Source organism: Balaenoptera musculus, chromosome 3 (assembly GCF_009873245.2).
Source record: "Balaenoptera musculus isolate JJ_BM4_2016_0621 chromosome 3, mBalMus1.pri.v3, whole genome shotgun sequence".
NCBI lineage: Eukaryota > Metazoa > Chordata > Mammalia > Artiodactyla > Balaenopteridae > Balaenoptera > Balaenoptera musculus.
Window position 1 is genome coordinate 166,725,620 of NC_045787.1, and position 25,834 is coordinate 166,751,453.

General features: G+C 51.0%; 1 protein-coding gene across 10 annotated transcripts in view; it reads left to right on the forward strand.

The window, feature by feature from the left end:
- Positions 1-25,834, forward strand: part of RFX2 (regulatory factor X2) — a 94,348-nt gene that overhangs the window by 53,554 nt on the left and 14,960 nt on the right. For 6 of the 10 annotated variants that reach the window (XM_036848030.1, XM_036848032.1, XM_036848031.1 and 3 more), the window contains 5 exons: positions 1,354-1,433; positions 2,852-3,113; positions 15,984-16,058; positions 22,827-23,008; positions 25,188-25,307. In XM_036848030.1, coding sequence (XP_036703925.1) covers positions 1,354-1,433; positions 2,852-3,113; positions 15,984-16,058; positions 22,827-23,008; positions 25,188-25,307 — 719 coding nt within the window. Of the gene's footprint in view, positions 1-1,229; positions 1,278-1,353; positions 1,434-2,851; positions 3,114-15,983; positions 16,059-22,826; positions 23,009-25,187; positions 25,308-25,834 lie in introns of those variants that run through there. The other 4 variants (XM_036848036.1, XM_036848033.1, XM_036848038.1 and 1 more) reach the window with 3 other exon arrangements.

The following is a 25,834-nucleotide window of genomic DNA, read 5'->3' on the forward strand; positions in this document are numbered from 1 at the left end:
GTGTGGCTGTGTGCCAATAAAGCTTTATTTATAAGAACAGGCGGGCCAGATTTGACCTGAGGGCCAGAATTTGCCGACTCCTGCTCTGTAAAATGCTGAATTAAAATTCGTTCAGGCTCCTGCCTGAAAGGAACCAGGAGCATAATATGGAGATGGCGAGACCCCAGAGGACATACCTCTGTCTTCGAGGGGCTCCTGCCGAGATTAGTAGGGTGTTTAGAGATGTTTGCCTGGTGCTGTGTGATTTTCGGGGTCCTGGGGGAGAAGCGAAGGCATGGGGGTGGTGGGGGGGGCAGCTAGCAGGGAACCAGCGGCCCTGCTTTAGCTCCTTGAGGGAGGGGCGACCACGACTTCTATGATTCCAGAAGCTTGCCCTCCTCTGTGGGGCTGGGCCTGTGCCCGCTGTTTCTCCTGGGCCACCCGGACTTTGGGGCTGACCTCTGCATCTTACCCAGTCCGCTAAGACGAAGGGGGTTGTGTGTGTGCATGTGTCCCCCGGGTTGGGCTGTCCTCAGAGGTGGGAATCGGCCCTGTCCTGCTGCTGCTGCATGAGAAGGCCTACAGAGGGGGCACGATGAGACCGGCCCTTGATTTTCTCACCCCCAAACAAGGTTGAATCAGGGACCCGCTAAGCCTTTCTCTGCGGTGGGGTCCCGAAGTTCTGCACACAGAGCTCTGGGCCTCCACCAGCAGGGCCCGAGTCCCTTGGGGGTCATCAGCTGAGGCTGTGAACTGACTGACGAGGGAGGGGTCTTCCCACCGGCCTCCTCCCTACCACCCCCCGCCCCACTCCAGGCACAGCGCCCGTGCTGATTCTGCTCAGACCTTCAGGGTCTCTTGCAGCGTGGCTCCCAGGACCCCGACCCCGTTGCCCGGGATGGCCTCCAGGGCCACCGAAAGGAGTGGCAGGGGGGCGGTGGAGCGTATGAGCAGCTTGAGCCCCCTCCCCTGCCAAGGGGCCGTGGGGGGATCGGGCGCTCCGAGGTCCGCATTCTGTCCACATCTCTGGCGTCTGCTGTCCAGCAGGACTGGCCCCTCTGCCCAGTGGCCAGAAGACCGCAGGCATCCCCCCAGCCCTGCTCTGCACCTTTGCTCTGAGCTGGGCTCCTCCCCGCACAGAATAGGGGCCCAGACCCGCTGCAGTTCCATTTCCGTTTGGGCTCATTCGGAGTACGTGGCCTTGACGTGACTGTCTCTCCTGGTTTCTTTCTAGAAGTGCCAGCTGGGGGCAGGACAACCGTGATGTGGTACTAAGTGTTCACAAAAGGCAATAGGAGGTACTTCTGCCTGAATAATCTGGAAATCCTGAGCAAGGAGACTCCGTGTAACACCAAGTGTCTGCTGTTTTTTCAGGTCCAGCCCGTGCAGCACGTGTATCCCCCCCAGGTGCAGTACGTGGAAGGGGGGGACGCCGTCTACACCAACGGATCCTTGTACGTGGTGTCCTCCCCCTCCCCCGAAAGGGGCCTCGCAGGGAACCAACTGTAGGCCACATCCCAACCTTCTTTCACGACGCCCACTGAGCTCCCTTGGGGATGTGTTTACACAAAATCCTTTCCCTTACCCTTCAGGTGATGTGTCCCAACTATTACAATGGCATAAGGACATCACAGCCTGGTGGAGATTTCAGAAATCACAGACTGTTATACTTTTACTTCTAGAAAAGGCAGTCTTTAAAAACAAAAAAAACAAACAAAAAACAATCCACCTTCTAAGTCTGAAGACATCCTTTGCAATCCAGAAACCGTGTCCATCCCTGCTTTTTCATCCTGGCCTCTGTTAACCTCTGGCTCTTTCTGATGTTGGTAAAACTTGATCTTCCATTTGTCAAGGATGTCTAGGGTCTTCTGCCTTCAAACTCCGTGATGCTTGGGGCAGAAAATGATGCGTTTCCCGGAAGCTCACTGTGCTCGGGACGCGCGTCCTTTTGCTTGTTTCTGCCTCTGGTTTCCACGACTCCCGTCCTGAGGGCACGGGAGGGTTTGGTTGTGGTTAAAGAGATGTGATTGCTGGAGTCGTGGGTGCCCGCAGCACAACACTGAAGGCATGACACACACTGACCCGAAGGAGCACGTGTGAAGCTTGTGAACCCCCAGCAGGCTCCGGGGGACCCCCCGCAGCAGCATCCTGGTTTGATTGCACTGCGGTCAGACAGGACGTCCCCCGGGGGTCGGAGAGGCTGCCCTGTCCCCCAGAGGGGCCTTCCCTCAGTCACCCCTGAGGAAAAACCCCTACTGACTGCCTTTCACTGCGGCCGGATGTACATCAGCCGACATGGTTAATGATTTGATCCAGATGTTAAAGGATTTCAGACAAATTCTTGGAATCCCTTAGACATTCTTTTTATTATGCAATTACATTTTTTAAAAAAAAACTTTCTGGTTTGAAAGAACTAGAGACTCACAGGAAGTTGCAAAATTAGCCCAGAGTCCCTTGTACCCTTCACCCAGCCTCCCCACCCCCGGTGGTGACATCTTCTATGACTGCAGGATGGTATCAAAACCAGGACACCACATCGGGCCATATTCAGCTTCACAGCCTTTAGGCGCACTTGTGCACACGAGTGTGTGTGTGTGTGTGTGTACAGCTCTACGTGGTCTTATCCCAGGGGTAGACCTCCAGTAACCAGGGTCAGGTACAGCCCTGCTCCACCCGCCAAGCCCCGCCCGCGTCGAGTGCAATTTGCACGTGCGGTTTGTAAATGACCAGTGGCAGAGGGGTCAGCTGGGATCCCGAATGCTTTTGGAGACCACGGCTGTGAACTCGCTGTGTTGACAGCCGTGTCTGACTTAGACGCGTGCTCGGCGCCGTGGTGTCCGGCGTTGACGTGAAGCCTTCTCTCTCCCGCCAGGCGGACGGCGTACGCCTACAACCCCGAACCCCAGATGTACGCCCCCAGCAGCTCCGCGTCGTACTTCGAGGCCCCGGGCGGTGCCCAGGTGACCGTGGCAGGCTCCTCCCCGACCGCAGTCCCCGCCCACAGCATGGTGGGTATCACCATGGATGTCGCGGGCAGCCCCATCGTCTCCGGCGCGGGAGCCTACCTCATCCACGGCGGCATGGACGGCACCCGGCACTCCCTGGCGCACACGTCCCGCTCATCGCCCGCTACGGTATGTACGTCCCAGGCTCTCGGGGGCAGCAGGTTAGGCCCTGAATAGACTCCCGGCAGCAGCAGGCACGGTGAGTAGAAGGCAGCCGGGAGCACGGGCGTCGGAACCCCACCGGCCTCCGACAAGTGCCCCCGTCTTTAAACCTCGGGTCCTCCCTTGGTAAAGACAGAGGGTAGATGGCTGTAGCCGGCGCTGGGAGCGTTGCAGGTGGGGAGGCAGCTCAGTGCTGGGAGGTGCTGCCGCTGGTGGTCCACCATGACCGTCCTCATCGTCATCAGCCTCTCCCAGGCGGAGATCAACCCATCCGCGCCAAAACTGGGCTGAACCCGAGCAGAGCTATACTGGACCGGTACCCCACACCTCTGTCCAAAACGGTGGCTTACCTCCTTTAAAGATGTATCTGCTTTGAAAACTCTATTTCCCATATTTATTCTTATTTTTTAAATTAGCACAGAGTAAAGTGGACGGTGTGGGCTCCACAGACCCATGAGTTTTGACGCACGTACAGACTCGGGTATCTGTCCCCACATCAGTACACAGAATGGTTGCATAACCCCCAAAACTCCCCCGGGTGTTTCTTGGTAGTCACGACCTCCTCTCACCCTCAACCCCTGGCACCCGTGGGTCTGTTCTCCATCACTGTACTTTTGTCTCTGTGGGGATGCCGTATAAAGGGGATCATCGAGGAGACACCTTTTGTGACGGGCTTCTTTCACCCAGTGTGGAGCCTGGAGATCCCGTCCAGCTGTCCTGTGAGTCAGTGGTTCCTTCTTGTTGCTGAGTCGTGTTCTGTGACCCTAACGGCTCGTTCATTCATTCACCAGCTGCGGGGCCATTTGGGCTGTTTCCAGTTTTTCGTGATTGTGAATAAAACAGCTAGAAGCACTCTCATGTATAGACACATGTTTTCCTTTCTTTGGGGTCAGTCAATACCTACGAATGGGATTGCTGGCTCCTACAGTAAGTGTATGTTTAACTTTATCCGAAACCACCCGTGTTTTCCCGGGGGATGGGACCATTTCGAGCTCCCCCAGCCAGGTGTGAGTTCCTCTCGTCCCATCACGTCACCAGCATTTTTTGTTGTCAGGTGTTGTCAGCATCTTTCTTTTTAGCCATTCTCATCAGTGTGTGGTGTTATCTTACTGTGGTTGTCATTTGCATTTTCGTAATCCCTAACGATGGCAAGCACCTGTTCAGGGGCTTTGCCTTTCATGTATGTTCTTTGGTGATATGTCAGTTGAAGTTTATTTTTTTAACTGTGTTGTTTGTTTTCTTACTGTTAATTTTGAGAATTGTTTGTATATTCTGGATACAAGTCCCCTGCCGGATATGTGATTTGCAAATATTCTCTCCCAGTCTTTAAAGTGTTTTTTTCATTCTCTTAAGAGTGTCTTTTGGGGACTTCCCTGGCGGTCCAGTGGTTAAGACTCCACGCTTCTCCTGCAGGGAGCCCAGGTTCGGCCCCTGGTTGGGGAACTAAGATCCCGCGTGCTGTGCTCTGCAGCCAAAAATTAAAAAAAAAAAAAATTTTTTTTTAAGTGTCTTTTGCTGAGAAAATAAAATTTTTCCCGATAATTTTGATCAAATCCAATTTAGCAGTTTTTCTTTTTTGGAAAGATCATGCTTTTGATGTCACGCCTGAGAACTCTTCGCCTGTCCCGTGGTCGTGAACATTTTCTCCTCTGTTTTCTTTGAAAAGTTTTATAGTTTTACATTTTACATTTAGCTCCGCTTCATTCTGAGCTAACTTTTGTATAAGACGTAAAGTTTATGTCGAGGTTCATTTTTATGCATATGAAACAACCAGTTGTTCCAGCATCATTTGTTAAAAACACTATCCTTTATCGGATTGCTTTTGCACATTTGTCAAAAATCAGTTGGCCTGGGACTTCCCCGGTGGCGCAGTGGTTAAGAATCTGCCTGCCAGTGCAGGGGGCACAGGTTCGATCCCTGGTCCTGGAAGATCCCACATGCTGTGGAGCAGCTAACCCCGTGTGCCACAACTACTGAGCCTGCGCTCTAGAGCCCGTGAGCCACAACTTCTGAGCCCACATGCCACAGCTACTGAAGCCCGCGCTCCTAGAGCCTGTGCTCCGCAACAAGAGAAGCGACCGCAATAAGAAGCCCGCACACCACAACGAAGAGTAGCCCCCGCTCGCTGCAGCTAGAGAAAGCCCACGTGCAGCAATGAAGACCTAATGCAGCCAAAAATAAATCAATTGGCCTATTTCAGAACACTCTGTTCTGTTCCATTTATCTATGTGCCTGTCCCTTTACCAATACCACACTGTGTTAATTACGACAGCTTTAGTCAGTCTCAGAATTGAGTAGACTGGCTCCTCTCACTTTATTCTTCTTCAGTATTGTATTGGCTATTTATACAAATTTAGAATTTTCTATATAAATTTTAGATCAGTTTATCTATATTTACAAAAAAAATTCCTAGTGAGATTTTGATTAAACAGCATTAAAGCTGTGTATCAATTTGGGGAGAATTGACGTCTTAACTATGTTGGGTCTTCCAATCCATGAATGTGGTGTGTTTTCTCCATTTATTTAGATCTTCTTTGATTTCTTTCATCAGCATTTGGTCATTTTTAGCATGCAGATCCTGTACTTATTTTGTTATATTTATGCCTAAGTATTTTTTGGTTTTGGAGCTTTTTTTTTTTTTTTTTTTTGGCTATGTCGGGTCTTAGTTGCAGCACGCAGGCTCTTCGTTGCGGCGCGCGGGCTTCTCTCTAGCTGTGGTGTGCGGGTGTTCTCTCTCTAGTTGTGGCGCGCAGGCTCCGGGGCGCGTGGGCTCTATAGTTTGCGGCATGTGGGCTCTAGTTGAGGCGACAAGCTCAGTAGTTGTGGCACGCGGGCTTAGTTGCCCCGCGGCATGTGGGATCTTAGTTCCCTGACAAGGGATCGAACCCGCGTCCCCTGCATTGGAAGGCGGATTCTTTACCACTGGACCACCAGGGAAGTCCCCTGGAGCTATTTTAAATGGTACTGATTTGAAATTTCAGTTTTCAACTGTTCGTTGCTAGTGTACAAAAGTATGGTTGATTTCTGGCTCTTGACCTTGCCTCCTGTGACCATGCTGAACTCATTCTTTAGTCCTAAGAGTTTTTTGTGGTCTACAAATAGGAACAGTTTCAGTTCTTTTCCAATGTGGATGACTTTTATTTCTTTTTCTTGCCTTATTGCACTGACTAGAACATCCAGTACGATGCTGTGTAAGAGTGGTGAGAGTGGACATCCTTGCCTTGTTCTCAGTTTTAGGGGAAAAGCTTCAGTCTTTCACCCCTAAGTGTAATGTTACCTGTATGTTTTCCACAAATGCCTTTTTTCAGGTTGAGGAAGTTTCTTTCTATTCCTAGTTTTCTGAGAGTCTTGATCATAATTGGATGTTGAGTTTTGTCAAATGCTTTTTTCTTATTGATATGATCACGTGTTTTTTCTTCTTTAGACTACGAATGTGATGGATTATATTGATTGATTGTCAATTAAAAAATAACTTCCTATTTTTGTGTGGGCTTAATCTGAAACAGAAGATGATGTTCGAGCCTCACCCCTGTTCTCTTGGTCCTGATGTGTTTCCGGGTCACCCTGACGTTAGAGGCCCTCTGAGCTTAGCTGTTCTCTCCCTTTCTATGTCCAGAGTGCTCCCCAGCACCTGGCTCTGAGGACAGGCATGGAGAGAAGTCATTTGCTGTCTAGAGCGGTGACTGTGGGGTGGTGCCTGCCACTCCATCCCACGGGCACCAGCCTGTGCCTTGCCTCACTTGGGCCCTCCAGGGCCCTCAGCACGCCCTCAGAGGATTGGCTGGCAGACCCGAGTGTAGAGCTGCCGTTGATCAGAAGCCTTCCTCACAGACTACATGAACTTTCACGAATGCGATGTCTCCATATCAGCAAACTGCATCAACTCATAATAGTGAGTAAGCTAGGGTCGCAGGTCACAGACCTACTGAGATCACAGGTCACAATATTCTCCACAGTCCACACTGCCTCGCTGGAAACAAATGTGCAGCTCAGACCCCGGACTGCCTGGTTACTGTAGTCTGATGTCTGGGTTGCACTAGAAGAATCGAGTTTTTAAATCAGTTGGAAATCCATGAACAGGCTATGTTTTGGCACCCTGCCCCCCCCCACCCCCAAAAGCTCCAGGAGAGTTATCACCTTGGATGAGGATCTGCCTCCGGACTCCCTCTGCTCTGTTGTGGTTTTTTGACTTGCTTTTGGTGTGGGGACATCTCACAAAGATCAGCAGAGATCCGACCAAGAGCCAAGAACAGGACTGGCCCTGAGGTTGCAACAGAAATAACGATGGCTCCTGGATCTGGCATTTCACGTCTATCAGTTTTCTTATGTCAGAGTTGTGTTTCCAGGGACTTCAAGTTAATACTGCAAACAGAGCACAAAGACCAGAGCAAATCGACACCTACAGCCCCAGTGAGGGACTTCAGACTTTCAGTGACACATTTTCTTGAATCTCATTTCTGGTTAAAATTTTATCAGTATTGAAATCTTAGAAGTGAATTGCCCAAATGGTAAGTTTTTGATAAATTTTCCTGTTGTGCTTTTTTTTTTTGACCCCATGGAGCAGAGATGCCAAGCTGACAGGTATGTTCTTTGGGTTGTATCAAGGGGAGACTCTGGGGGCTCCGGGGCTGCATGAGGAAAAGCCCCCCTGCCACCATGCCCAAGCAGGCGGCCCCCCTGGGCCACGCAGTGGGGGCTGATGAAGACAAATCATCTATCCAATTCTGAAGATGATAAAAATACAGCGTCCCTGTCCGTGAGGGGATGTACCGTTGCAGTGTCTCATCAGGGCTCTGGGACCTGGTCTGGTGAAGACCCGTTGGACTCTGCATTTCCAGGAAGTCAGAAAGGGCCAGCACACAGGCAGTGGTGGCCCTGGGTGTTCCGGTCCCACGGAGGTTGGGGGGGGTGCCTGCCCTGGCGACCCCGCTCAGGCAGGCCAGACAACTGGTGCATAAGCAAGAGCTACATAGAAGCTGGAAGGGCCAGCGCTTCACCTTGGAGGATGGCAGCACATGGGTTCCATCTTTCTCTGGTTGCGTTCAGCTTCTGTAAGCTTTGTGGCATCTGATGTGATTTTCAAACACACCTAAGAAAGCATCATCAATGTCTTCCACCCCCAAGCGAGGAAAATCCTCCTGTCTGGGTGTGTGGAGCAGAGTCTCAACAGCCCAGCCCCATGGAACACTTCGGGTCTTCTTCGAAAAAACTGAGATCTTAATATTAAAAGTCGCAATATGCAAATGGAAACTACAATGAGGTACCACCTCACACGGGTCAGAATGGCCATCACTAAAAAGTCTACAAGTAAGGACGCCCCTGGTGGCGCAGTGGTTAAGAATCCGCCTACCAATGCAGGCGACACAGGTTCAATCCCTGGTCCGGGAAGATCCCACATGCCGCGGAGCGACTAAGCCCGTACGGCACAACTACTGAGCCCGCACGCCTAGAGCCCATGCTCCGCAGCAAGAGAAGCCACCGCAATGAGAAGCCCGTGCACCACAACGAAGAGTAGCCCCCGCTCGCCGCAACTAGAGAAAGCCCACACGCAGCAATGAAGACCCAACACAGCCAAAAATAAATAAATAAAATAAAATAAATAAATTTGTTTAAAAAAAAAAGTCTACAAATAATAAATTCTGGAGAGGGTGTGGAGAAAAGGGAACCCTCCTACACTGTTGGTGGGAATGTAAATTGGTACAGCCACTATGGAGAACATTATGGAGGTTCCTCAAAAAACTAAAAATAGAACTACCATATGACCCAGCAATCTCACTCCTGGGCATATATCCAGACAAAGCTCTAATTCAAAAAGATTTGTGCACCCCTATGTTCATTGCAGCACTATTTACAGTAGCCAAGACATGGAAGCAACCTAAATGTCCAGCAACAGATGAATGGATAAAGAAGATGTGGTACATGTATACAATGGAATATTACTCAGCCATAAAAAATAATGAAATAATGCCAGTTGCAGCAACATGGATGGACGTAGAGATTATCATACTAAGTGAAGTAAGCCAGAGAGAGAAAGACAAATACCATATGATACCGCTTATATGGGGAATCTAAAATATGATACAAATGAACTTATTTACAAAGCAGAAACAGACTCACAGACATAGAAAACAAATTTCCAGTTACCAGAGGGGAAAGGGGATAGGGGAGGGATAAATTAGGAGTTTGGGATTAGCAGATACAAACTACTATGGATAAAATAGATAAACAACAAGGACCTACTGTATAGCACAGGGAACTATATTCGATATCCTGTAATAAACCATAATGGAAAAGAATATGAAAAAGAATATATATTTTTTTTTAAAAGTCACAATACTTGGGGCCCTGGAATGATAGATTCAAGTTCTGCAGTGTTCAAGCTACAGCAGACATCCCTGAGATGTGCCACTTGAAATCATAGGCATTTCTTTGCTGAGTCATCAGAAACGCAGCTCCTGCTTTCAGAACTCCAGCGAGCATCTTCGCTCTGACCACCAGCACATGTGGACACAGAAGAGCCGAATCTTGTATCCTGTATCCAGCTCGCCGGGAAGATGGTCTTGTGGCCGCTTTGAGTGCATGTGTCTGTAAGGGACCTGCTTCAGTCCTGAGTGCTGAGTCAAGGCCAGCGGGGACCCTGGACCGTCCACGGCTCCGTGTGTGTGGACTGGCTTCCCACTCGGGCCCCTCCATTCTCACGGCGGCCCTTCCTGGTGGCCCACGGGGCTGGTGCACCATCCACATGGCGTCACAGCTCACGATGGATCGCCAACCGCTAAACAGCTCTTCTCTGGAGCCTGTGTTTTCAGGGAAGACCCAGGATATCTTGACTGGACTACGAACTCACACGCCTACTGGGCATTCGCTAGAAGCTTCCTCGCCTCCTGCACGGAGCTTTTGTCCAACCACAAGAGCAAAACGTTTGCCGGCAAACGCACATTATTTGATAAAGGAGTTTCGCCAATAGTACATCCGCTTTTTCTCTAAAATATTCATCATTGGACTTCCCTGGCGGTCCAGTGGTTAAGACTCAGTGCTCCCACTGCAGGAGGCATGGTTTCAGTCCCTGGTTGGGGAACTAAGATCCCGCAAGCCCCATGGCTCGGCCAAAAATAAATAAATAAATAAATAATTCATCATCACTTTTTATCCTTTTAATAGACTTTCTGTTAGAGCAATTTCAGATTTACAGAAAAATCGAGCAGAAAGTACAGAGAATTCCCGTAATGCCCCACCCTGTACCCCACGTACAGTTTTCCTTATTATTAACATCTAAGTTTGGTGCATTTGTTACAGCCAATAAGCCAATATTGACCCATTATCATTTTTAACTAAAGCCCTTGGTGACATTAGGGTTCACCCTATGTTGTACGTTCTATGGGTTTTGACAAACATCTAGTGATATCATCACTTTTTTTTTTTAATTTATTTTTGGCTGCGTTGGGTCTTTGTTGCTGCGCGCGGGCTTTCTCTAGTTGCGGCGAGTGGGGGCTGCTCTTCGTTGCGGGGCACAGGCTTCTCGTTGCGGTGGCTTCTCTTGTTGGGGAGCACGGGCTCTAGGCGCGCGGGCTTCAGTAGTTGTGGCTCGCGGGCTCTAGAGCTCAGGCTCAGTAGTTGTGGCCTACGGGCTTAGTTGCTCCGTGGCATGTGGGGTCTTCCCCGACCAGGGCTCGAACCTGTGTCCCCTGCATTGGCAGGTGGATTCTTAACCAGTGCGCCACAGGGAAGTCCTGGCAGGTCATTTTAACGAGGTTATTGTGTTATAAATGGAATGGCCATTAGAGTGGACGCTAATGAATTAAGAGGGGAAGTAACCTCCACCCTCACTTAGAAGACACAAATCTAGTCCTTATGTCAGGTAAAATTTTGCTAGGATTATACATGAAAGGAAAGGAGTTTTATAAATTCCTTTAAAAATTTTTAAATAACCGACTAATTTTAATATACTTGGGAGTTAATAAAACTTATCTGTGCTCTGCTATCACGTTGAGTTCTTGAAACGCTGTATCTTTGATCACAAGTCGTTAGGCATTTTCTCCCCTCCTTTCTCCCGAACGCCTGAAGCATGATATGTGTGTGCCCTTTTCCCCAGGCATTCTGCTAGTAATTCATGCAGCAGAAACCGGTGAAATTAAACGGCCAATAAAAAGGAATATGGGCTGCACTGCACCCAATCAGAAATAAAGATGAAGCTCCTGATAAGTCAAGAAATAGGTAGACAAGTGTATGCATAGTACCAAGATGGAAAGAAATCTTTGAGAAGCTCAGAAAACAGAAACGATTTTAGGGAAAGCTGCCTGGCCCTGGGGTGGCAAGGGGGCCCCTCTGCGTCTATCCTTGGCTCTTCCTTACAGTTTGACATGTGGGCCTGTGCAGGTACCACTTTGATAAAATTTTTTAAATAACAAAAAATTAAACTCCAGTCAAGTATAAATTTAATTTCCATTTTAAGTATATCTAAAGATTAAACACTAACTTTTCCAGCCACTGAGAGGACTTATCAAGCCTTTTGTACTTGTGCAGTAAGAATCCCTCGGTCAGGTCTGTAAGGAAGCCTCCCACTCCAGCCCCCAGACTTCAAGCATGAGATGCTCCTTTTTCAAGGATGCTGGACGGCCTCAGCTTGGAGCTGGGAGGCGGCGCCACAGCGCCCTCTGCTGGGTGCACTGCGCTGCGCCTCCGGTCCTAACTCGGGCACCAACCCCTCCATCTGAACTTCGGGGTCTGGTGACGTTTTCCTGAACTTCACCTTCAGAGGTTTACCTGACGTCTTAATTTTAAAACGCAGTGAACACCTTGGGAGGTTCCACTGTGTATTAAGTTAATTTAAGGTATCAGTGGGCTTGTTCTGACCCTATTTAATAGCTATGGGGTTTTGAGGATGGTCTTACAAAGCAAAAGTTCATTTGTATTCTTTCCCGCAATACTCCGAACTGCACGATTTTCAGCAGTCTTACACATGTCTGGCAAGCTTCTGGGTGTCTGTCCCCAGGACCCTCTCAGGAGCTCCACGAGATCAAAACTGTTTTCATAATAATACTAACCCATTAGTTGCTGTCTTCCCTGTGTTGACATTTGCCCCGACGATGCAAAACCAGCACGGCTGACACAGCTGCGCACAAATCAGAGCAGACACATCAGAGTCTCTAGAAGTCACTATAATCCTCACCATCATGCATGCACAGTAAAAAAAAAAAAAAAGGAGAAATACCAAATGCTAGTTTCACTCAAGAATTCCCTGATGAAGCAGAAAAAATTACTAATTTTATTAAATCTCAATCCTCAAGAACACTTTAATATTCTGTGTGACGAAAAGTGCTTCTGCTTCTTCCCAAAGTACGATGACAGTCTTGAGGAAAAGCTCATGGGCAAATGGCTTGTGAGCAGAATGAACTACTTTTTTCATGAAACGCTATTTTTCCTTGAAAGGATGACAGACAAATTATGATTATTCAGACTCGAAGATTTGGTACACATTTTCTCAAAACTGAACGGTTGTGAGCTTGACATATCGAGGAAAACACGACAGGTTTTATTGTCAATATGGTCTCAAACCAAAAAAACAAAAAAATAGAATTTTGGAAAACTGGTATCTTGCTGATGTTGTTGGTAGTGATATTAACCAATGTGACTTTTTTGAATACCCTGTGATGAAATGTATCAACATTGGGAAGATCTGCAAACTCAGTGAACCAGTATTTTCCAAGCGACCGGCGCATGTTGTTACAAAACCATGCATGTGGGTGAAAGATCCATTCAAATTGCAGGAAAGGCTAAAGTTTTTTTTAATTAGTTGTATAGTTTTTATTGAGGTAAAATTCCCATAACATAAAATGCACCATTTTAATCATGTAATTCAGTGGCATTTGGTACATTCACAATGTTCTGTAAGCATTACCCTGTCGAGTTCCAGAACATTCTCACCACCCCCAAAGGAACCCTGTACCAGTTAGTAGTCACCCCCCAGTCCCTCCTCCTTCAGCCCCAGGGCAACTACTCTGCTTTCTGTCCCTGGATTTGCCTGTTTTGGACGTTTCATACAAATGGAATCACTCAACACGTGGCCTTTTGTGATTGGCTTCTCTCATTGAGCATCATGTTTTTAAGGCTCATCCACCTTGTAACATATGTCAAAACTTCATTCCTTTTTAGGGATGAATAATATTCAGTTGTATGTATGGACCATATCTTGACTATCCATTCATCGGTGACTGACATTTGTGTTTTTCTGCTTTTTTTTGCTGTTATGAATCAGGCTGCTATGAGCAAGTTTTTGTTTGAACACCTGTTTTCAATTATCTTGGGTAGAGTGAAATTGCTGGGTCATGTGGTTTAACTGAGTTTATATTTTAACAGCTGTTTACCACAGTAGCTGAACCATTTTGCAGTCCCACCAGCAACTGACGAGGGTTCGAGTTCCTCCACATCCTCACTGACACTTGTTACTTTTCTTTTTTCTCTTAATAGCCATCCTAGTGGGTGTGAAGTGGTATCTCACTGTGGTTTTAGTTTGTATTTCCCTAATGACTAATGATGTTGAGCATCTTTTTATGTGCTTATTGGAGGCATGCCTATTCCAGGCCTTTGCCCATTTTTTTAAACTTTTTATTTTATATTGGAGCATAGCTGATTAACAATGTTGTGTTCATTGCCCATTTTTTAATCGTGTCATTTTATCATTTTGTTGTTGAGTCTCCATAGTTCTTTATAATATTCTGGATATAAGACCCTTATTAGATACATGATTTGCAAATATGTTCTCCCATTCCGTGGGTTGTCTCTTCACTCTCTTGATAGTGTCCTTTGACGTACAGAAGTTTTTAATTTTGGTGAAGTCCAATTTATCTTTTTTAAAAGTTTTTATCTTTTATTTTTTGTTTGTGCTTTTGGTGTCATATCTAAGATTCTATTCCCAAATCCAAGGTCATGGAGATAACCTTATTTTATGTGATTACCTCATGTTTTCCTCTAAGAGTTTTATAGTTTTAGCTCTTACATGTAGTTCTTTGATCCCTTTGGAGTGGATTTTTGTATATGCTGTGAGGTAAGGGTCCTGCTTCATTCTTTTGCACGTGACTATCTATTTATCCCAGCACCGTTTGTTGAAGGGTGTATTCTTTCTCCATTAACTAAGGGTCTAAACACCCTTGTTGAAAATCAATTGACCCTAGATGTATGGGTTTATTTCTGGACTCTCAATTCTATCCCATTGATCTATATGTCTATCCTATCCCAGTACTGCACTGTTGTGGTTACTCTAACTTTGTAATCAGTTTTGAAATGGGAACTTGTGAGTCGTCGAACTGATACTTCTTTTTCAAGATTGTTTTGGTTATTTGGGGTCCCTTGCAATGCCATATGAGTTTTAAGATCAACTTGTCCATTTGAAAAGGCAGCTGGAAGCTTTGTAGAGAATTTTGATAGAGACTGCATTGAGTCTACAGATCAATTAGGACAGTATTACCATCTTAATAGTAAGTCTTCCAATCCATGAACATAGGACATCTTTCTGTTTGTTTGGGTCGTCTTTAATTTCTCTCAACAGTGTTTCATAGTTCTTTCAGTGTACAAGTATTTCACCTCCTTGGTTAAATTTATTCCTAGGTATTTTATTCTCTCTGATACTATTGTAAATGGGATTGTTTTCTCCATTTCATTTTCATATCGTTCATTGTTTAGAAATATAATTGACTTTTGTATATTGACCTTGTATCTTGCAACCCTGGTGCTGATAGTTTTTGGGGAGATCCTTCGGGATTTTCCATATTTAAGATCATGCTATCTGCAAATAGAGGTAGTTTTGCTACTTCCTTTCCTGTGTGGATGCCTTTTATTTTCTTCTGTGGCCTAATGACCCTGGCTAGAATTTCCAGTACAGTGTTGAATAGCAGTGGCAAGAGTAGATGTTCTCAACAGTGGTCAGAAGAGGTGGGGGGCGAAGCAGAAACCCCTCATTCCTGAACTCAGCTCTGGGGAAGCAGTCCAGCTGCACTTTCTGAATGTGTTGGGCCCGCTTTTTACAGAATCGTCTCTGTGGTCTTTGCCTCCCCTGGGTGTTTAAGGGTCATTGCCTCCAGCAGAGCTTATGTTTGCATTTTTCACGTACAAGTCGGGCTCAGATGTGGTGGTTGCCACACTCGGCCGGGTGTCTCTTCCTTTGCATAGACCTGCCATGGCCCCTCAGCCCTCGCCTCCGCGAGGTCTGAGGACCCATCTCAGAGGCCCTCCCCCAGGAGGACCCCTCTGTGAGCTGTCCCATCTCCGTGGCCGCAGGGTCCTGCGCCTCCCAATGGCAGGGCTGGGGTCGTGGCCTACCGGTATTTTCCCAAAGCCCTCCAGCTGGGAGACCCTGGGCTTTGCGACAGGGCAGGCTGGCCGGGAAACCAGTGCCATCAACTGTCCCCGGGTCTGTGGTCCTCTGATTCTCCCGGTGCAGATGATGGATTTGGGGAGCAGCAGGTGGTTATCATGCTGGCTTTGCTTACACTTGAACTTATGCAGTGACTAAGTATTCCCGTTGTGCACGTGCACATGCAGACGTGTTAAAACTCAGCTGCCAGTGTAGACAGTAGGACCCCATCTGCTGCTGGTGTCTGAGGGGCTCCTGGGCTCCTCTGCACGTGATGAAGCAACGCTCCTGCTGAGGCTTCAGCCCCCGACCTAACCCATTCCCCCCCGCCCCCCGCCTGCGTCCAGCCTGCTTTCTATTTTGTAGGCACTCGGATCTTTATTTGGATATTAATACAAACAAATCTTGGCTGATGCTAACCATCTGATTTCGTTTTTTTTTTTTTTTTCCATTTTGTTTTGTTTTGTTTCTGCGCACATTTTCTTTAGCTTGAAATGGCGATTGAAAACCTCCAAAAAAGCGAAGGGATCACATCACACAAAAGCGGTTTACTCAACAGTCATGTAAGTGTGTGTCAACCTGCTGGTCTGCCCTGCTCTGCTTGTCACCTTCATAGGCATTTTAAAAACAAACAGGGAGTTCCCTGGTGGCCTAACGGTTAGGATTCCAGGCTTTCACTGCCGTGACCCTGGTTCAGTCCCTGGTTCAGGGAACTGAGATCCTGCAAGCCGCGCGGTATGGCCGAAAAACAAAAAGCAGTGAGTTGACACCTTTAAAGTGCCGAAAAGGTGCAGAGGGGGGAACCAACCTAGACTTCTAAACTCAGCAAAAATGTCCTTCCACAGCGAAGGGAAATTAAGGCAGGCTCTTCCTTTGTGAAAGCGGGGTGACAGCGCCCCCCTCCTTGGGGGGAACAGGGATTAAACTGCTTAGTGTATGTAACGTCCTACCCACCATGCCTGGCAGAGGATAAGCATTGTAAATAAATTCGTACTCAAACAAGCCACAACCAAAAAATGACACTGGATTGGGGATGCCATAAATGTTCTTAGCTAATTCTCCTGTGATCAGCTCTTTGAAAAAAAAAAAAAATTGGTAATTTGAGAAAAGGGCAAAGCAAATAATTCCTATTGATTTTAGCTGCATAAGACCTTTCTCTGATGGGGACACCACATGATCGTAGGCCCCAAGGCCAGGAGGGCACAAAGGTCTTTGCCTCTGGGTGGCTTTGAGTGGCAGGACGGGGCTGGGAGAGATGACAGTGCAGGGACTCGGCTTCTGGGGACAGTTGAGGAGGGAAAGCTCCTGTCTCCCCACACTCCTCCCTTCTCCCGTTACTTCTCCAAACGCCCTCAATTCGGCTTTAACATAACTGGAACTTTGTTCGGCATTTTGGAGGTAGGACAGGCCGCAGGAGTTCAGAGCGCACTTCTGGCAGCTTTTCTCAAGCACTTGGGTTGGGATTGGCATCCTTTTGAGAATTAAAACATCAAAGAAAAGAAGTCCCCTTTAGTTGAACCCGATCCCAGCTGTGACCCCAGCAAGACTTTCATACTGGCCGACATTCAAAGTGAGTGATTCGGGGTGCGGGGCCAGAAACCCCACTAGGGAAAGATCCAGGAGCTTCTGGGTTTGTCGGGGGGCACAGGCGTGGCCAGCACCTCCAGCCCATTGGCTGAGCCTCAGAGGGCTGGTCACTGGAGGAAGAGCAGCCTCACCCCGGCTGTCTCGAAGGAAAAACAAAAGTCCATCAGGCCCCAGGCTAGGTGGGTCATGGCCACCCTGTTGTCCATCACTGCCGGACGATGTCACCTGGTGGGCAGGTCTGGAGAAGGGAAGCTGCAGCCTTAGAGCGGAACGTGTAGAAAGTCCGCAAGACAGCATTCTCTGCTTGGGGACCAGAGTTCTTCAGATCTCGAGCAGACAACGTGGCCACGGCACAGCCTGCGAGGCCAGGCGCTAGGGCAGCCCCAGAGAGCCATGAGGAAGGCAGGATGGGTGCGGACCCCAGGCCGGCGGCGTATCCGCGGGAAGTTTAAAATGTCTATGCGAAACGCATGAGCCTCAGTCTCTGGCTGCAGGGATGCCTCTGGCTTTCTAACACTTTTCCTCTGGAAGGCTGGCTTGCCTTGGTTGCTTCTCCAAAACCAGTTTCCATTCCTGAGTTTAGTTTCCGAGCAAGAAGAACCTCCCTGTGTCCGTTTTCTTTCTGGTGATTTGTTGTTGAGTCGTTTTCTTCCATTGGGAGCCGTGAGAAGTAGGATCTGAGGCTTGGCGACTCAGAGGGGATAGAAAGAAGACCTCTGTAAAGAGTCGACCCCAGGCGCTGCAGTCAACCTGCCAGGAGCTTGTCTGGGCAGGGAGGGCGAGGAGAGAGCTAGGGTGTGTCCTGGCGACAGACGGCCACGTGTCCTACAGAGCCCTTCGTCGTCCTAGTTGGCCCCGCTCACTTGAGACAGTCGTCCCTGGGCACCACCGGCTGCGGTCCCCGTGCCCTCACAGAAGAGCCTGGTGCCGGGTGGCAAGACACCCAGAGCCCAGGAAGGCTGGGCTGTGCCTTCCAGACCCAGCCCGACATCAGGGTCACCCGAGCTCCCCAGGCTGCCCTCGGGACTCGGACCAGGGGGTCTGAGGGTTGAAGGGACCTTCCAGCCTGGTGTGGGAGCCTCTGAGGGAGGAGGTGGGTCTCGAGCCATCTTTGAAACAGGGGAACGCATGATTTGGTGGCAGGAAACGAGGGACACCTGTTTCGGAGGAAGGAGGCATAGAAAGTTGAGCTGGGAACGGAGATGCCGGCCCTCACCAGGGTGTCCCCGTGGCCTCTGGGTGCAGCCCCTCTGCTGTCCCCCGGGTCTATCGGGAGATGCCCCCAACCCCTGCTGACTCAGGGGCCCCCATCGTGGGTTCCTGCAGAGGTGGCCGCTGCTTACTGGACATAAACTACTATTTCCAGCCCCTGGGAGGAGGACCTGCTTTTAGGTGGATCATATTCAGGTTATATGACTTTTTTTTTTTTAAATCAATTTTTTAATCAGTTGCCAAAGATGATTTAGCCTTCAGGTGGTGGTGTAGTGACAGAACCGTACCCTGCAGTCTGGGGTGGGGATGGGCTGTGGCAGCTTCATGGGCTGGGTGCTCTGCCTACAAGTTGCTCAAGATTATTGCGGCGAAGGCCTCCGGCAGTGGTCGCGGTTGGACTGCTGTTTTCTGGAGTCTCCCCGGCCCCCTCACCACCTCGACGACCCCGCCTGGTCTCCGGGCGGGAAAGGCTCTTTCCCAGTGGGCGTCGAGGCCGGGCCTGTCCCGTCAGCTCCCCCCCTTGAGTCTCCAAGGGCACCTGCCCGCCTGGAGGAGCAGCTGCGCACGTGTGTCGGGGGCCGAGCCCTGACCGCCCCCTGCCCCCGCCCCACAACAGACCCTGCACCTCCCGCCACCTTCCTGGCTCATCCAGGGCAGCGCCGTCCTGCTGGAGGCTCATCCTTGTCTCCCCTCCTCCTCCCACAGCCCGCATCCGATGCTCCTTGACCTTCAGAAGCATCCGGAATCAGACCACTTCTCCCACCCCACCCACCATGGCCACAGCCCCCCTACCATGACACCCGGTCAGTCTGCCGCGGGCGAGGCAGGGCTGTGTGGTGGGGAGATGGGCCTCCCGTTCACCGAGTGTCACTGACGTACGATGCTCAGCCGGTCAGGACGACACCAGGTAGCGGCGTCCGGGAGTGCGGTGCGCAAACCCCACCGGCGCTCGCTCAGCCTCCAGGGGAGGCCCTGCCTTCACGGAGCCCGTTAGATCACCCTCCAGCGCCCGTCAGCCTCCCTTCCGGGTCACCTCTCGTCTCCGGAGAGGGTGTAAGTGAACCCGTTACTGCTTCGGAGGCTGCTGGTGGCACCTGTTCTCTCTGTACTTAGCTCTGGTCAGGAGGGAGTTAACCACACCTCCTAGGTGTCAGTGTCCATGTCATCACCGAGCAAAGAAGTCTGCTCTTCGTGTAATTCTTGGGATTTGGCCGAGGTGGTGAGGAGCAGAAACAATCGTCTTTCCCGAACCTTCCTTTTCACGCTGGGCCGGTCGTGTCAGGCGCCGGGCAGGGTCTCAGCCTCCATCTCTCAGGACCTGGTCCGGGGCCCCTTCCAGGCCCCCGCCTCGTGGCCTGAGGATCCTCCTGAGGGCTCGCCCGGGCGCTCAGACCCTGAGACATCTGGGCCCCTGGTCCCGGCTCCTCCCTCCCACAGAGGACTCCCCTAGAAGCAGCCCATGCTCCCCAGCCAGGGTGGCAGAGAGAGGAAGCGCCTCCCGCTTCCACAGCCAGAGGCTCTCGGCTCTCCTCATGCTGGGGTCCCCTCCGCTCTGCGGGACCCCTCCTCCTCTCCATCAGCCTTTCTTGAGGCATCTTCACGGGGTGCACACGTGGGCAGACCCGGTTCTGTCTCTGCTTCCTGGAGCTCCCGTTTCAGCAGGGAGGCAAGCGATAGAAAATGAATGCTTGTGTCGGCGAGCAGTGCTCTGGGAAACCTTGGGGCTCAGGGGCCAGCAAATACCAGCCCTTCCTCACCTGGACCCTGGATCCTGAGCCAATTGAAAATAGACAACGGGGCAACAGACAGAACCCAGTTCTCCCCTGTGGCTGGGGAGGCTGCTGTGGGAAGGCTCGTAGCTGGTGGGACAGGGGCCCCCCTGTGAGCGCAAAGCAGGCCGGGGGCGTACCCGCAAGAAAGGAGCAGCTCCACTGTGACACCCATGCCCTCCTTCCCAGCTTCCCGGTGGTGGCAGTCCCTTAGCCCCAGAGTCAAGGCAGCGGGGGGTGGGGTGTGTGGAGGGGCGCCTCAGGGGTGGGGAGGAGGGTGCCTCCTGGGGCAGGCCGTGCGCAGTGATTAAACCACTTAAGTTCATGGTTTGTTCATAGCATCAAAGACAGAGGGAGGGGTCAGAACAAGGGGTGCCAAGGAGATGGCCCCTAAGGCTGGGAGCCCTGGGCCGGAGCAAAGCCTTGGAGAGAGAAGGGGGGGTGCTCTGCCACCTTTGTGTAGGAAAAGCACATTTAAGGAAAGTTTGAAAATTATATATCTAGGTGACTTGATGGAAAGTAGAAACCGTGATGCTCTTTCCCAAAGGGGGAACTGAAGAACCCTTTCCTGTTTCCCTCAGCCCCTGGCTGCTGCCCCCTCCTCCCCGCGTCCCCGTGGTAACTGCCCCCCCTTCACCCACTGGTGGGGGTGGGATCCCCCTGCGGGGTCACGGGCACGGCCAGCACACGACATCCCACAGCACACGGACAGATGAGTGGACAGCTGCTCCCGTGCACCCAGGGCTGCAGGAGGCAGGCTTCGTGGTGACAGGAGGGCCGGCGGCCCCTGGTTCAAACCTGCACTCGGATCGGCATCTGGGCTGGTCCCTCAGTGGGGAGGTGGTGTGGCAGAGACCTCGTGTGCAGGGCGGCTGGGGGGGGCCCGGTCCCGGCTCTCCCCAGGGCAGCGCCTAACCCCAGGCCTCACGCGCTCCTCCTCCTCCCCAGCCCCACCCGCACAGACCCGCTCTCGCTCTCCGCTCCTGGGTGTCAAGTTAACACATCTGGTCCCGACCTCCACCCTGAATGCCAGCCCAGCACTCCTCCCCCTCCTTCCAAAAGCAGAACCCGTTACCCCAGCCCTTCTCGATGCCAGAGGTCTGTCTTTGTGTTAGAGCAGGGGTCACCGGTCCACGGCCTGTTAAGAACCCGGGTGCACAGCAGGAAGTGAGCGGCAGGGGAGCGAGTGAAGCTTCATCTGCTGCTGCCCATCGCTCCCCATCGCTCGCATTACCGCCTGAACCCTCCCCCCCTCCCCCCACCATCTATGGAAGAATTGTCTTCCGAAACCGGTCCCTGGTGCCAAAAAGGTTGGGGGGGCGCTGTGTTATAGGACCCTCTGCTCTGTCAGTCCCCCAGGGCCCCTTCACCTGGACCTTTGACCTTTTCCCCAACTTCATCCTGCACATCCCGCCCAGGCCCACCCCCTGCCTCTGAAACTCTCCTTATTCTAGCATCCCTGCCACCAGCTGACCCCACCACCGGCCTCTCAGTCAGGTCCACGTTAGAGCGGGGAGGCCCCAGGGAGGAAACGAAGGCACGTCAGGTTCACTTTAAAATGGCAGGAGGGGGCCTCCCTGGCGGTCCAGTGGTTAAGGCTCCGCGCTGCCGCTGCAGGAGACACGGGTCTGGTCCCTGGTCGGGGAAGTTCTGTATGCTGCGAGGCGTGGCCCAAAACAAACAAGCAAACAAAAACATTGTAAAGCAACTATACTCCAATAAAAATGAGTTTAAAATAAAATAAAGTGGCAGAGGCAGTGTGTGGGGCTTAGAGGAAGTAAAATTGGCCCTGAGGTGATGATTGTTGAAGCAGGAGTTCATATGTCTGTTCTCTCTACCTCTGTGCATGTTAAAACCTTTCTGTAATGAAACGTGTCTAAAAGGGCGATGCGAGCAGACTTCGCAGCCTGCGGACTAAGTCTGGGCGGGCCGAGCACCAGAGGGGGCCGGGGGTAGGGGGGTGGGGCGGCGATCTCCCCGGGAGAAGGACAGAGGGTGTGGGAACACAGAGGACAGGGGGCCCTGCAGCAGGGAGCCCCACCCCGATGCTGATGTGGGATCCTGCCTCTGGCCTCGTTCCCGCGCTCGCTCTTCCAGATCCAGACCTCCCTCCGCTGGGGAACAGTCTCGAAGCCAGAATCAAACCCGCAGCCTTTGGGGCGCTCTGCAGCGGGTGCAAAGGGGGCGGGGGGGGGGGACAGCCTCCCTCGGTGTGGGAACTGAGCTCTCTGTGTAGACGGTTCTGAGTCACTGCTGACCCCTGGGGGCCGCGGTTGCGGTCTTGGATCCTTTTCCCTGCCGTTGGCCTGAGCACAAAACCTGGCACACGAGCCTTTCGGTCTTTCATTCAGTTTCCCGTTTGTTTTCCTCTGGGTCCTGAGTACAGGGACTGCGGTGGTATTACCTTAACGCGGGGCGCCGTGCTGATGGGCCGTGGGGTTTTCCTTCATCTCCCTTTCCCGCGTGCTCAGATCAGGTCCATCCCCGTAGGTTTAGGAAGCATGTGGTGTGCGAGGCCTGTGGGGGTTTCAGTCTCCATCACGGGCAGGTTTTTATAAATTAAGTCAGGGAACCTGAAAGCTTGGCTAGAAATCAAAGGAATAAACAAGCAAGTGAAAAGAAGCTATTAAGTAATGAACGTGCCCCAAATTGAACCTGAATCGGTGACAGTAGAGGTGAGTTTCCCCGTCGAGTCGGAGGAGGGAAGGCGTGTGATGCTGTCGGTGCGTCCGCGTCAGCGTCCGGCCTGTCTTGTCCATCCAGCTCCAGTGGCTCTTGGATAATTACGAAACCGCGGAAGGCGTGAGTCTCCCCAGAAGTTCGCTCTACAACCACTACCTTCGCCACTGCCAGGAGCACAAGCTGGACCCCGTGAACGCGGCCTCCTTTGGGAAGCTGATCCGCTCCGTGTTCATGGGCCTGAGGACGCGGCGGCTGGGCACCAGGTGGGTCGGTGGGAGCGTCTGGCAGCCCCTGCACCCGCCCCCCACCCTCCTCTTCCCTTATACAGACATCGAGCTTCGGGAGAACATGAGGCTCCCTCCTCCTGCCACGTCCTGACGTCCGCGGCTCCAGGTGCACCTGGAGTTGCCCTGAATTGGCGGTAGCCTGGGCCCGGCTTGTGCACCCATGGGCCGTGATCGCTTCTCTCCTGGTGACAGGACATGGGCTTCACCTCCGCTCTTTCCCTTCGTTTGAAATTTCCCATAGCAGGCTTTTTATTTTATTTATTTATTTATTGTTTAACATCTTTATTGGAGCATAATTGCTTTACAATGGTGTGGTTAGTTTCTGCTGTATAACAAAGTGAATCAGCTATACATATACATATATCCCCGTATCTCTTCCGTCTTGCGTCTCCCTCCCTCCCACCCTCCCTATCCCACCCCCCTAGGTGGTCACAAAGCACCGAGCTGATCTCCCTGTGCTATGCGGCTGCTTCCCACTAACTATCTATTTTACATTTGGTAGTGTATATATGTCCATGCCACTCTCTCACTTTGTCCCAGCTTACCCTTCCCCCTCCCCGTGTCAAGTCCATTCTCTAGTATGTCTGCGTCTTTATTCCTGTCCTGCCCCTAGGTTCTTCATGACCTTTTTTTTTTTTTTTAGATTCCATATATATGTGTTAGCATACGGTATTTGTTTTTCTGTTTCTGACTTACTTCACTCTGTATGACAGCCTCTAGGTCCATCCACCTCACTACAAATAACTCAATTCCGTTTCTTTTTATGGCTGAGTAATATTCCATTGTATACACGTGCCACATCTTTTTTATCCATTCATCTGTCAGTGGACACTTAGGTTGCTTCCATGTCCTGGCCATAGTAGGCTTTTTAAATAGCAGCCTCTGGATTGTCTAGTCGAGTTGGATTTACCACGTCTTAATGCTTTTTGCTGTACCTGGACCGATCCACTGTGGGCTGCTCTTGGCAGACAGCAGCCGGGGACCATCACGGGCGGGAATGTTGCTCCCTCCACCCCCAACCCCGGCAGTAGCGTTTGGCTCCTCCCACTAGAAAAAGACGGCCACGCTCTGTTCAAAGCAGGGGGCTTGGCCCACACCTGAGATCATGTTGCATGGCTTTGACCTGTGGCCGGCCGGGTTCGCCATGTGCCCTGGGTGAAAGCGCACACACGTGGGTTTCGGGGTTCACTCACCCCCTCCCAGAAGCGGGTGTGCTGGGTGTCTTAAAGGACGGGGCCAGGAGAGTTCTCTGCCACCTTGGGATCCCTGACAGAGGACATCCTTACAAAACATGGGCAGCCAGAGGGGGGCAGGGAAGAGGAGTCCATGACCTCTGGGGACACGGCCACCGCTGCCCTGGGGCCTTTCCAGATGGCTCCTGGGGCCTCCACCTTCAGAGGGTCCCAGATGCTGGCCTCAGAATTGGGGCTCATCCGCCCCGCTTTCCCCCTCCGAGCACCAGTTCAGCTCGCACCTCACCTGGGAAGGACCCAGGCTCCCCGGCTTGTCCGTGTTGCCAGCTCAGGGAAAATGGCAGCCCATGAGCTGGGGGTGTTTGCAAGGCCGCGTGTCTGTCCTTGCCTCCTGAGGAGCCCCTTCTGACCTGTTTCCTTAAAGAAATTATTTAAAACCCTTTGAGCATCATTTCTCCCATAATAAAATAAGGTAGTGTTTCCCAAACTGTACCATTTCTAAAACGTGTTATTAGATGATTGGAAGGAGGGAGAGTTAATAATAGTAATTATTATTATTATTTATGATAATAATAAGTATTATTGTTATTTATTATAAGTATTATTTATTATATTATTATTTATTATAATAAGTATTATTATTTATTATAATAATAAGTATTATTATTGCTATTCTTATTATTATTAGACCATGCTGGGTTAAACAAAGTTGAACTGGCTTTTTCACTGCAGGACTTCTCAGAGCCTTTATCATACTAAAATACAAGAGGGGCGTCTCCCAGAGGGGGAAGTCGTTACAGAATTTCCTGAACCTCTCTGACCACGGGACAGCCCATGAACGTTTCCCACACGGTCCAGGGAACACTGGCCCCGAGAGCCCAGGGAGAAGGGCCGGGAAACAGCCCTCTCTTGCGGTTCAGGACATCTGCAAAGAGAGCTGACCCCAGATGTTTGGTTCCTAGGGGCAACTCCAAGTATCACTACTACGGGATCCGTCTGAAGCCAGACTCGCCCCTGAACCGGCTGCAGGAAGACACGCAGTACATGGCCATGCGGCAGCAGCCTGTGCATCAGAAGCCCAGGTGGGTGAGCTGCCCGGCCGGCCTAAGGACCAGCCAGCCCACTGAGAGGTTTCACTAGCAGGAGCGGAGGGAGAGGGGTTTCTCGACCATTGACCACAACCTGGAAATGGATGAAACGTGGATGGAGTGGAGGAAACCAGTTCACATTCGCCCCCATCTCGGCGTCCTGGGAGAGCCCTGCCTTTCACTTGCACCTGGCGTGGAGTGAGGCCAGCAGGACGCGGGCAGTTTCAGGGTCACAACAGAAGTGAGTGGAAGGTGCAGAGATTTCCCATGTGCCCCCCACACCCCGGCCTCCAGTGCTGTGCCTCTGTTACAGTTGATGAACCCACGTAGACCCGTCCTTGTCACCCCAAGTCCATAGCCGACATTAGGGTTCACTCTCTGTGTCGTACACTCTGTAGCTTTGGACAAAGGTGCAATGACCTGTATCCACTGTTAGAGGATGGTACAGAGTAGTTTCACTGCCCTAAAAACTCTCCCTGTTCCTCCTGTTGGTCCCTCCTCCCCACCAACCTCCGGCGAGC